Raw genomic sequence first — 13,344 nt, forward strand, 5'->3', positions numbered from 1 at the left:
GGAATGAATCTGATGCAGCCCACATTTTGTCATTTACATCATGTTGTTAAGTACAGATTTTTGAAATCTTGTTGTTAGCATTTCTTAGCAATGTGTAGGTGTGAAATATGCCTACTTCAAACCAAAGTCCATGGTTATAGTCAGTGATCTGGTCACCTAGGAAACTTTTAACAATGGATTTGGTTGGCGTGATGATGCAGTTCTGGTATGATCAGAGTTTTCCAGTTCCCTGTAATTTGAAAATGTAGTGCCTTAACAAAAAAATAGTCATAATTTCCTTTATAGAGGAAAACCCTCCTCTGTTCTCAGTCCTGTTTTAGTCATAGTCTAAGACATAATGTTCTTTATTCATTTTGTGGTGACCTCAGTAGAATTACTTGAAATTGCATGATCTTTAGAATAAACTCTTTGGAAGGTATTGAACCATTATTGCTCTGTTTGTGTCTCTGTGAGTCAGTGTGAATTCATTTCACTGTGAGGTCTTCCTGGCCTTTTGAGATGTACTTGGGGGATTTTCTTCTGATTCTTCCTTACAAAAGTCTGCTAGCACTTCAGGGGGAAAAAGGTGGAGCAATTAATCTTCCAAATCTGTCTTTCCAAAATTTTGGATGCTAAAGTTGAGTTGATGGAAGCATTTACAGTATTTCCAGTTTCATCTTTGTTGTGTATTGTATTGCAGGAGTGTCAGTCTGGTTTGGTAGAGCCAGCAGTTAAAGTTGTCTCTAGGACTGTTGAGGAAAAGGATTGTCTGCTGTGCCCGTTCACAGACACGCCTCCCACACACAGCCCAGCCAAAAAAAAAAAAAAAAAGAAAAAGCAATAGCAGGATGTGAGAGAAATCCACAAAATTGTGTGTCGTGGGGAGGGCAGGTAGAAGTGTCTGTAGCTGAGGAATTTGGGCAGTGTCAGATAAAATTGTAGGAGCCCTGCTCAAGACACAGATTTTTTGTGGTGTAGGTATTGGGCACAGGATGCTGTCACTGCTTAAAGGTTACATCTGTTCAAGGAGTGGCTAGGGAAGAGCAAGGTCACAAAGCAGATCAGGTGTTCTGGAATTTGCAGAAACACCACCTAAGACAGGAACACCCTTAAATTGAGACCAGTAGAAAAAGCAGAGAAAGTATCCTATGTATTTGTCTCATCCCTGCTCTTCCTCATGTACGCTGGTACAGCTGCTGTTGAGGATGGAGTAGCCAGAGCACTGTCTGACCTGGCAGGATGTTCTGGAACTGACCTGTTGGCTGAGTCTAAGCTGTATTTCGGCAGAAACCGTATGGGTGCCACTTGAGACTGGTCTGCAGAGTTTGTCTGCTGTGGCTACTTCCGACAGACTTGAATTTCATTAGAACAAGGGGGTTTATGTTTCTCTACAAACTATGTCTGTACTCTGACAGGTATTTTTGCCTGAGCCAATACACTTGAAGTGTTGGCTGCAGAGCATTGCGTGAGTAACTTGCAAGGTGCATTTCTTCTACAAAGTGGGAACTGGGTCATCACCTTTTGTGTTAACTTTTGCTGGTGTCACATAAAACAAAATGGCAAGTGGTGAGTGGTTTGAATACACTCAGGATGATGTTTGAGGGCTGCTAAGCCTGTGGTGGTGGACAAAGCTGAATAGTTAATAGGAATGTTTTCCATAGCAGACACTTCTAGCACATGTTACTGGACTGAGGAAGATAAATCCAGAGGATGTTTTTTTGGCAAGTAATGCAGTAGCGGGCACTGTGTCTGGAATACTCATCATAGGTGATTAATTTTATTTTATTATAAGGATTGATCTCATGGGCTCTGTTTAGACGGTAGCTGTTGCTTGAACTTGGGCTGAATTGGGGACGTGCAATGTATTCTAGCATCCACACTGGTCTGATTAAACACTTGATTTTAGATAGGGGTAGTATCCTTCTCATAGCTTCAAAGTATTTAGTTTGATTATGCAGCATATTGCATAGGGTTCTAAATGTTGTTCAGTAGTTTAATTGGGAAGCTATTTAGTGGGAATTCATGACCCCATTTGAACTGTGTTAAAAGTTCTGGAATGTGAAGAGGAAATTGGTTGCATGGCCACTTGCCTGTGTGCAGTAAGAGGGCAAAATTAGCAGTGCTGTAATGTACATATGCTCCAAATAAAAAACCAACCAAGCAAACTCCTTGCTCTTTTGTCTCTGCCCAAGGACTTAAAAGCACTAAATGCTGTTTGTTGAGGGGCTGGTTTCAATGGTTGGGGGTTTTGGACTTATTTTCATGAAGAATATGCACTGTTGGCTTTCAGGGGAGCTACTGGGGTTGGGTAAAGTTCTCTTAGCACCACTCAGTCCTGTGGTAAGAGGTAACAGGATTGTATCAGACTGAAAAGTAGTAAGGTATTTTTGTTTTGAAGACTTCTTCCTGTCCAGTAGTCATACTAGCTTTGTTTTTGTGAACTAGTTGTTTACAGAGTAGTTAGACTTACTTGCTTCCTCTTCCAGAGGATAATTTTAAGTACAGCACCTTGTCCATAGCAGTTGTTGTTTGCTAATGTCTCACACCTATACTGTGACAGTGTGTTTGCCTCCTCTCTTTGAATGAGACACAGAAAGTCATAAAGCCCCCAGTCTAGTGCTGTTCATTGCATTTTTTGATATAAACTGTGCCCTGAAATCATATTAATACATTTTCCTTCTTTTTCTTCCTCAGATAAACTACTAGTCTTTACTGTAGCAACTAAAGAAACCGATGGCTTTCACCGTTTCATGCAAACTGCAAAGCATTTCAACTACACAGTAAAGGTATTGTGTGTTTTGTACCAAGTATTTGTACTGTCCATGGTGTAAAACAGAACCAGTAAATGGTAGCTGACTTTGCCTTAGCTTCCTTGTGTGCTGGGACAGAGGGAAACACCAGCAGAGCTGCGGTGTGGGTAGGGCACTTGCTCTCCCTGTTTTGTACCTGCTGATTCCCCTCTGAGCCACCATGGGAGGGAGGTGCTTCCACTGCCATAGGAGCTATCGTGGTCAGCATTGCATCCTCCTCACTGACAGGTTCTGTCATATTTTATCACAAAGCCTTGTTTTTCAGTGTGGCCGATTTCATCTGCATGACTACTTCTGGGAGCTCTACTGCACTCCAGAACTTTCTATCCCTTTCCTTAAGCATGGCTGGAATGCTGCTGCAAGGCAGGAGCGAGGGTCACAGCTGAAAACTTCACTGTGTTTCCCAGGAACCTGTAATTTCTGAGAGGACAATGCATGTTGTCATTCTTGCCAGCCTTTTCTGCCTTGCTTCACGCCTCCATATGACACGTACTTCAGCTGGCCTCTGCATGACCTTGGGAAAAAGGGAGGGCACTAACCTTCTAAACTTTCCCCACAAATTGGTTCTGCCAAGAGAAAATCCAGGAATTCAGATGCTGTTATGAAATTTTTCTGCTTACTTACCACAGTGCCTGCACTATAAATAGGAAATTTTTTGGGTCTTTTGACTTCTACCACTGAATTTGGAGAACTGAGAAGATCTTTCCTAATATGATAAAGCTATACTAAAGCACCTGAGCAGCCTGAGCTCTGGATACAACTTCTAGCTTTGCAGATTTGTCCAAAACATCATGCAATGTAGTTCTTCCAGGCTTTATGCGTTCCAAAAACATTATGTTCAAAACACATAAAAAGCTTATTTTTTTCCTTTCCTTTTTTGACATATAATCTTCTATAGTGCTTGGCTGGGAAGGAGTTTTATGTTTAGCTGAGTTTTAGCAGTGAGCTGTGTACTGGGAAACCTATCCTTTCTGTACAAAAGGATTGAAGCTTGCAATTTTAATTAGTTACACCTTGATCCACCAAGGTCTTTTGTGCCTCCTGTTCCTAAAGTGATTTTATTGAATTTTAAAGTTCTCATTTAGAATGTTTTTCAAATGCAAATTTTGGAACAATCCTTAGCTTTTTTTTTCTATTTTTTTTTCTGAGGGAGACACATTTGAGTAAATGGCAGTAGCAGGCAATTGCTTGATTCTTATTTGGTTAAGAAATGTCTCTCTCATGTTTTTGCAATGATGTCGTTGTGATGAATGCTGCTTCAGACATGGAAAACTTACGATGCTGGAAGTGCTGGCTTGCTATGCTTTAATGTGTTGCTTCTGCTTTAGCATCTGTTTTCAATAAGGGTCTGCTTTAAAAAAGCCTCATGGGTTTGGGTACTAACAAGAAGTGCCTTTTTGTTTTTCCTTTTTCCAGGTTCTTGGAAAAGGTGAAGAGTGGAAAGGTGGTGAGCTGCCCAACTCTATTGGCGGAGGGCAGAAAGTTCGACTGCTGAAAGAAGGCATTGGAAGCTATTCTGATCAAGAGGACTTGGTTGTACTGTTTGTTGAATGGTGAGCAAACCTGGCTTCTTGTCTTTATATTTTAGTTTGGGTAGACATGCAAAAGTAGCTGCTGTGACATGCTGAAAGTTGCATGATGCTTTTGTTCCTTGCTGTTTTATTTGAGAGAGTTTGTGTCTTTTTTTCTTCATTCATAAAAATAGATTGCTTTTGGAGCAATTGTTACTTTTTAACAGATTTACAGCTGTAAGAGTTGTTCATAGTTCTGCTGCCTCGAGGGGGTACAAAAATGTTACTGGGAGCTGACAGGCTTTTAGGCAAGCATTTTTCCTCTCCCCGTTCAGCTGCAGTGAGAGCAGGATGTGGCTGCAGGCTGGGAGTGTGGATGGGAGGGGAAGCAAAAGCAGCTCCAGAAGTAAAGTGGCCAGTAGGAACCAGAGGCATTACCTTGTTCCATGAAGTAACAGTGGTATGGAGGAAGCTGGAAAATGGGTCCCTGAGGAAAGCATTTAACAGGAGAACTTCTTTTACATGTTAGAGAACTGAAACAAGAGGCTTGGTGTCAGATGTAGCCTGGTGCCTATATGATCTGTGTGGTGGAAGGATGCAGAGACAGTACTGGTGCAGGTGCCAGATTATAGCTCATAGCACAGCTATGCTTGAACATCCTCCCTGGAGGCCAGATAGGTTTCTCCCTGTCACAGAAAACATGGAGCTTAAACATGTTCAAATCACACTTTCTCCATTGATTCCCTCTGCTCTTCCTCTTATTTTCCTCCTGTGACAACAGCAGGATCAGAGTAGCTCAGAATCCAGCTTGCAGCAGACACCAGACTCTTCCATGCTAATGTTAACTGGAGCAGGGTCACAGGTCTGAAATAATCCCTCAAGGAAGGCGTGGGACTGAGTCTTGAATCAGGGACAGGAAGCTCCAGTTGCAGACAGGCTGCCTTGTAGAGAGGTAGCTGAGTGTGAGCTTGGAGAGGGTCATGTATGAGTTCACCCATGCTGCTGTTACCCAGTCTTGTTGGAATGTCTGCTCCAGAGTTCTCTTTCAGCTTTTAACCTGCTTTATTTATTTAAAATTTGACAGCTGAAGAAATTTAAAGACACTTTTTCAAGGCAGGAGCTTGGCAGAATTTGCACAGCAGACATCATCACAAGGCAAAATGGCTGGACAGTGGCATATTATGGAAAATTAATTTGTTGTTTTGCATAAGTTAACACTTCAGAAAAGTTGAAGTAGCTTATTAAACTGGTAGCAAATTCAAATATGTTACTCAATTTTCTGTTCCGATTTTATCTCTTGTGATGAGTAAAAGAAATACCTAGAAAGCAAAAAATCTAAATAATTTTCACTAAATTATAAGCATTATAAGGGATGCTTATTATGCTGAATATTTTCTTTGTCTACTTAGGTCTGTAAAAGTAACATCGTTTAGAGGTACACATTCAGTTTTTGAATTTCTTTTCCTATTGACTTGATCAATTTTGTATTTATTAAGTGGAAAAAGTATCTTTCTAGAAGTAAATACATTCATGTTTGTTCGTAGCGTTGTCCTACTAATCATAAAGAACTGAAACTTTTAAAGGTTTATTTGAAAGATTTTTTTTCTGTACTAAAGCTCAGATGAATCAAACATTTCCCAAATGTTTTCTGCCTACATTGAATTTCTTTGTTTCTGGATTTATTATCCTGATTAATAACTATTTTCTTCCTATATGGTAAAATATGCAAATTTATTATCACATTGGTACCAGGGTCTAGCTCAGATTTTCTCTATCATAATTTACTCTCTGGAGGGGCAGGCTGTCTGCTGGCACGGGTGACAGAGTACAGAGGACCATGTGTGTTGAAGTGCAGAAACTATAATCTTTCTTCCCATGAAAAATCCCAGGATTTAAGCCTCCCAAGTTCCTGAGGTCTGAAATTCCAAGTACATATTTATTTAAAGCTGGTGGAACTGATTCCAGATAGGAGAGAAAAAAAGTTTGCTGATTCTAGCATTATATTTTAATTCTAGTGGGCTTTTTCATTTCCAGAAATCCTGGTTTGCAATTTAAGCATTGATCAATGTAGCAGTAAGTTTGGAAAAGACAAATGTCATGAACTTCCTTTCTTCTTAAAGTGTTTTTTATTATATTCATTGTGAAGCATTTGGAATATTAATCTTGGGGGTGGGGAAAGGAAATGTCTGGTTTGCTTACTGTAACTAGGCAAGTTCTAGGGAACTCTTTACTTAAACTTCGTTTCTTGGTTTTTTGTTGTTTGTTTTTTGTTTGTTTGGTTTTTTTGAGCAGTTTGTTATATGGCTCAGAATTCTGGAAATAGTTTGAGCCTCTTCTGTGGACAGCTTGTGCCTGTGTGTAGATAGCAAAATGCCTGCAGATGGAACACTATTTAAATTAGGCTTGTTTTTGCTCGAGCTAACTACTGGTTTATTTTGGACCATTTCAGATTGAACTGGCTAATGGCCAGCGTAGACTGGATAAATTGGTTGGTGCTGTGACTGTTCATCCAGAACTTCCACAGCCATCTCTTTGTATCGTGGAAGAATTTTGAAGCTTCTCAGTTTGTTGTTTGTTTTGTTGTATTTTTTTCTACATTTGTCTGAAACGAAGGGATAATTATATTTTCTATGTATCTCAAAATAGTTAAGGTGTGATCCTGGTGGGGATACAGTCTAAGTGACAAAATAGCTGTGTGGCTGACGTTGCTAGTCACTAGTAGGTACTCTCTCACTCGTATTTTGAGCTCTTAACCTGCAGCTCCAAGAGCAGCAAGTTCTCACTGTTAAAGTTGTGGATGCAAAAATTCCATGGTCAGTTCTAGAGCACCTGGGTCTCCATTGCTGTTTTCCTGTGTTGCTGGGAGTGCAGGGTGCATAGCCAGGATGCTTTGCTGCTGTGAAAGAGGGGGAAGGAGGGGTGGATTCCAGTCCCAAGCATTTGCCATCTGGGAGCTTCAGGAAATGGGATTAGGTTGTGGAAAGTTTCTGGGTTTGGTTTTGTTTTGTTTTTTTTCTTGCTTTCTACTTAATTGGAGGGCTTTATGAAGAATAAATAGAAGAGTATCTGAGCTTTTCCTGGTTGCCACGGAAGCCTGCTTTTTCCTGCATATATCCACACTCTCTTTTCCCTGTCAAATTTTGAAGTCCTATTTGAAGTAAGTCATTGCATCACCTCTAATAACAGTATAAACTGTCAAGGATACTCCTGGGACCTGTTTTGTGATGGTCTTAGTGGTGTAGACCTGAAGTGAATCCTCCCTTACAGCAGGAGGTGAGGTTTGAATAGGCTGAATGCAATCTGACATAGCAGGCAAACAAGGCAAATGATGCATTTACAGGTGTTCAGAAATTTTCTTTTTGCCTGGAGAAAAAAGTGTGAGCCTCATCAAGCAGCTTATGAGGACATTGGCAGCAAGGGGTAGAAGGCTGGTGGAGGTCCTGCTCAGGAAGAGGTGTGGTGACAGCATGTCACCTCTTGTCAAAACAGAGGGCCTTGAACATTAATGAAAAATGTGGCTTCATGCTGGATTAATAGTGCTGCATAATATCCATTGCAGTTTAGCAGCTCAGCACTGGGTTTAGGATTATAAACTGTGTTGTGTTAAGTAGCATATCCCTTTCACAAGCAGAGCCTGTGGCTGGCCCAGCATGTTGCTAACTTTGGCTTTCTTTTACAGAATGAGAGTCCTTGGAAGCAATGTTCCAGGGTGTTTGGTTCCTTCCTGTAAGTCATAGCAGCAGCAGCACTAACCTGATCACAGAGGAGAAGCACAGCCTGCCATAAACTATTAAGTTAAAGCCTCAGACAGATCTCTTTTTGTCTGTCTTCAACGTGTCTCCTGTTTCTTGTGTGTTTCAGTCTGGCATTGAGTCAGGCTACAGAAATTCGGTGGAAAAGGGAGTGAAGTGTATTCCTGTAAATTTGGGCAGAAACAGGCATTTTTTGTGAAACTGGGGAAGGTCCAAAATGTACAATTTCTTTCATGCGTTCTTCTGCCAAAGTTGCAGAAAAACATACGTGTTTTCAGAAAACCACGTACTTATATAGACTACATAACATGCTTCCTCTCCAGGGTTCATACTTTGCTTTGTGGTGAAAATCTTTTTTTACATTTGTAAGCCAGCTGTTGTTCAGTTCTCTTAGGCCAATTTCATGAAATCCTCTTTAAAGAAAAGACATCTTGAATAATTTCAGGTCTGTAATAAAGGAGTACCATAAGTCAGTAATGCTTGATCTGTTGGCACTGTTGCTGGGTAATACATTGCAGTGTTCTGTGTACTGCAGGTGGAGTCCTAGTTAGCTGCTGTCCTGGTTAGCCCAGCTGAAAGGCTTTGCAAGAAAAGTCTTGGTTAAGGTTAGACCTTGGTTTTTGGTAGCTATAATGTTATAAGGGCTGGTGATTTTTAATTTCTAAGGTATGTGTGTAGAGTAAGAATATTCCTGCATTCAGATGAGGGAACTGAAAAGTTGAGATGCTGCCAGTAAAATATTTTGCTGCTGCAGCCAGAGACTAATCTGTGATGTGATTCCAATCTCACTGTGTCATTCCTCATGCTGTATAAAGAGAACCTTGAAGTGGGAGGCATTGGCACAGGTCATCCAGAGAAGTTGTGGATGCCCAATCCCTGGCAAATTCCAAGTTCCAGGCGAGGTTGGATGGGGTTTTGAGCAGACTGGTCTAGTGTGTGGCATCCCTTCCTATGGTGGGGGGATTGGTTTGTTTGCTTGGTTTGGTTGGTTGTGTTCCCAACCCCGTGTGCCCGCCAGGCATTGGTTTAGATTTGGTTCAGCCACAAGAAACCACCAGGCTTGGGATACTCCATTCTTACAGGACCTTCGCCAAACCCAGGCAGGTTTCGTTCTGGTTTGGCACACTGGTGACCTTCGTCTGTGGGTAACAGCCAAAGATGAGCCCTCCACCTTTAGGCCTTTATCCTCAATAGGAATTGAGACTTAAATCTGATCAAGCTGTAAAGGCAAGTGAAGTTTTTCATAAATAGATATTGTGATGCTTTGAGCCTTTAAAGTCTTCAGCATGTTAAAGAGGTTGTAGGAGAAAGATCTATGTATTGTCAGGATGCAATACACTTTTTATGGGCAACTAGACTTCATTGAGATCTAAGTGCATTCTTGATAAGGCTTTTCAGAAAAGTCAGGGCTGTTCTGTTTTGGAGCAAGATCTGGATTTTCCCAGTGAAAACTACCCAAGTCATCTCTCAGTCCACTCTTTCATTTGTTAAGGTTTGATTTCTTTTTTAAAATTTTTATTCTTAAAAACATAAAGAGTTTTCTAAAGGGAAAAAAAGTATTTTTTTACTCAAAATACCTGAAACAGGAAAATCAGTTTCAGGTAGACAAAATCTGAAGAAAAAAGAATGTCCAAAATGTGAAAGTTAAAAAGCAGGAGGGGAAACTACTTTGGATAAATAGTACTGATCGAAGTTTCTCTCCTAGAAGGGTATAGAATTTTTACACGTTGGTTAGATATGATTTAGTTGAGTCATTTTTCAGAATAAAAGGGCTGTTTGATTTTTAAGTTTGGATAGTCCAATGACTTCTTTTGAACACAGAAACATTAAACTTAAGCTAACCTAATAGATGTATTTTCTTTCCTTTTAAGCTATGATGTTATCTTTGCTGGGGGCCCTGAAGAACTGCTAAAGAAATTTCAGGAAACTAATCATAGAGTGGTGTTTGCAGCAGATGGACTAATTTGGCCAGATAAAAGGCTGGCTGACAAGTATCCTGTTGTCCGGAGTGGAAAACGATTCCTGAACTCAGGAGGCAAGTGTGATCCTCAAATACTTGAACATGACCCACCTCTGTTATCTGTTCTGTGTATTTGTTGTGTGTGGAGCTGTTCCTGAACTCCCCAAGTATAAAATAGAGGACATAGAAATGCTGTCATCTTCCTCCCCTCCCCTCCCCTCCCCTCCCCTCCCCTCCCCTCCCCTCGAATAGCTCCTCTTCTGTGCTGAGGCATAGTTTTCATTCAAATTTGCAGTGTGTGTTTGGCAATAACTTGCAAAAAGCAGATAAATACAGTAAGGGTCTAGCAAGCAACTGTGCGTGGCAGCGAGATGCTGTGCAAGGATGACCCCATTGCTTCAGAAACAATGCAGAGTACAAGCCCAGGCAAAGCAGCACGGGCTATTTATAGGCACAGTTTAGCCTGGTCGCAGAATTCCCTCACTCAGCTGCCTGGTTTCTGGAGGTCTTTGCACGTGGGGTGGATGTGCTGGCAGCTCTGCCTGGCCTCTCAGCATGGCTTGCACAGCTCCTTCTAAAAAGAGTGGGAGCTACTCCTGTTAATCTCAATGATGGATTAATTCTGGGATCCTCCTTCAAATGCTAGCTTGCTAATAATTTTGCACTTGATTAATACATGCACTGATATGGATACTGTGCTCTGTAGCAGCTTTTGAGTGTGTCATTTCTGGGGCACCCTTCTTCAATGTGCAGACCTGGGACTGTCCCTGTTTCTTTCCCTCACCTATGTGCCCTATCTTTTTTATTTTGGTGTATATTGGTTTTGAGTTGGACTCTCACTGGATTTCTGGCAATATTAGATTCAGACATCTCTGCCAGTAAGAAGTGATTGATGAAAATGAAACTTTTGCCACAGATGGGCTTCTTGGGAAAAGTGATAATCTGATATCATGCTTTGGTGTTCTCAGGACTATCCTAGACAGATCAGATGTATTTTTTCCATTAAAATACCATTAGTATAAAAATAACCATTAATTATTAACTTTTTGAAACAGACCTGTTACATACCTCAGGAAGAAGGTATGTAACAATGTAAGAAGGTACTGGGCTTTCGAGCCAAGTTTCATAAATTTCATACTTTTTCTTTACTGGCACCACTCAGAATGAAGCCCCTGATTGGTAGATGTTGGCAGGGTAATGTTTTGTATGGAAATAACCTATGTGTGTGTGATGTTGCAGGATTTATTGGTTATGCTCCATACATAAATCGTATTGTGCAGCAATGGAATCTGCAGGATAATGATGATGACCAGCTGTTTTACACCAAAATCTATGTTGACCCATTGGCAAGGGTAGGTAGTAACTCGCTTTCTCATTTCTTTCTGATTGAAATAACATGCTGCTCCTCATAAAACACTGGGGGATGAAAAGAAAAGGAATGCTGTCTTTTTATACTGGAGTGCCATGTTGACAGTTGTGTTTGTTCTCCTGAGGTTCCTACTGCTGGAATGATGAACAGACTCACAAAGGGTCATGACTTGATATATTATTTCAGGCTGTCTTCAGACCCAGGCAGGTTGTGCTTCATTGTTAGAAATAACAGCTCTGAGGTATATGATCAGACACATTCATCTCAATGAGGGTACCATGTACTTGGCAGTTTGATGGCCAGAGAATGTGGCATTTTTCCAGGGTGTCACTGAACTACTTGCTGAATCCAGTGTTTTATATTCTGGCTTGCTGCCATTTCAGATCCTGCCTTCAGCTTTTTGTGCAAATATGTTCAATAAAGCTGCATTGTAAATTTTTGGTGAAGACCTCTCTGTGCTCTCCCTTAACAAAGTCCTCTGCTGAATAACACCATTAGAGCATGACAGATGTCGGAGGCATGTCCCTGATGCTGGAAGAAAGAGGGATAAGGAAAGTTAACAATATATTGGTGCAAAAAAGTCTTTAGAAGCTGATATAGCAGAATTTTGAGAAAGATTTTGGTAATTTGTATGGTTAAGGCAGATGCAAAGTTCTTGAGATATATATGTGTTGTTTCTGGCATAACGTAATGGAAAACCAGGTCTGCTTGGATACAGATTCAGAAATAGAGTAGAATATTTCTGTTGGAAGAGACCTACAGTGATCATCTAGTCCAACTGGCTGACCAGTATGGGACTGACCAAAAGCTGAAGTGTGTTACTAAGGTCATTGCCCAAATGCTTTTTAAGCGCTTGACAGGCTTGGAGGTATTGACAACCTCTCTAGGAACTGATCCAGGGTTTGACCACCCTCTTCATGAAAAAATGTTTCCTAATGTCCAGTCTGAACCTTCCCTGGTGCATCTTTGAACCATTCCCACCAGGTTAGCAGCTCCCTCTCCCCTTCCCCTCCTCAGGAAGCTGCAGGGAGCACAGAGATGGCCCCTCAGCCTGCTCCTCTAAACTAGACAAACCTCAGCTGCTCCTCATAGGAAATTCCTTCCAGCCTTTAGTGTCTGAATTGCTTTTATGCAAGTTAAGTCAGATGCCGATTGAAAAGACAGGGTGTAGAGATATTAAAGCTGATTTCTGCATCCAAGTCAGGAGTAATATAATTAGTTGTCTAAACAGATTGTCTCCTAGACCAAAGCTGTGTATCTGTGCAGAGCACTGCTGCACCATGGTTCAAAACACTTCCATGGTGCTTACTATACATCACCACCAATTCTTTGTATAGTAATAATATGCCCAATGCTGTAGAATACGTAAGAAAATCTTGGAAGACCAAAACAAAGGATGTCATCTGTGTAGGGGTTTTTAAGTATGTTTTAAATGTTACATACTGGAATCAACATTTTAAAGATGGTGAAACATGGTATTTAAAGTAAGAATCTAGCTAGGATTAGTAATACAACATTAGGAACATGTTTTAAATTTGACTTTTGCATTTTTATGATTCTGAAATGCAGTATGTTTTGTTTCCTGGCCAAGACTTGTTAAATTGTTTTTAAGACACAAATTGTCTTTGGCTTATACTGCTAAATTGCAGTTCCTGTGGAGAGTTATGACCTTTATCCTTCAAGTTTAAAGTTTCTGCATATGCAAAACCGATTGCTATACAACTGCACAACTTGGGAATACAGAAGAAGGTAACAATGTAAAGAGTGTAAAGAGTCATTTTCCCTGACTCCTTGCTGCCACTGTGGTGTAACTGCAATGTTACTGTAAAAACATTGGCTTTAGAACACCTCAACATCTTTGGTGCTTTGATTTCAGGAGCGCATTAACATTACTTTGGACCACAAATGTGCAATTTTCCAGACCCTAAATGGAGCTGTTGGTATGTATATGATCTGCACATTG

At 40.7% G+C, this 13,344-nt stretch overlaps 1 protein-coding gene across 1 annotated transcript in view; it reads left to right on the plus strand.

The window, feature by feature from the left end:
* PLOD2 (procollagen-lysine,2-oxoglutarate 5-dioxygenase 2) overlaps positions 1 to 13,344 on the plus strand; it is a 48,796-nt gene that overhangs the window by 11,533 nt on the left and 23,919 nt on the right. The window contains exons 2-6 of the mRNA XM_039556667.1: positions 2,674 to 2,765; positions 4,206 to 4,342; positions 9,924 to 10,087; positions 11,252 to 11,364; positions 13,258 to 13,321. Of these exons, the coding sequence (XP_039412601.1) occupies positions 2,730 to 2,765; positions 4,206 to 4,342; positions 9,924 to 10,087; positions 11,252 to 11,364; positions 13,258 to 13,321 (514 nt within the window). The 5' untranslated portion in view covers positions 2,674 to 2,729. The remainder of the gene's footprint in view (positions 1 to 2,673; positions 2,766 to 4,205; positions 4,343 to 9,923; positions 10,088 to 11,251; positions 11,365 to 13,257; positions 13,322 to 13,344) is intronic.

Source organism: Corvus cornix, chromosome 9 (assembly GCF_000738735.6).
Source record: "Corvus cornix cornix isolate S_Up_H32 chromosome 9, ASM73873v5, whole genome shotgun sequence".
NCBI lineage: Eukaryota > Metazoa > Chordata > Aves > Passeriformes > Corvidae > Corvus > Corvus cornix.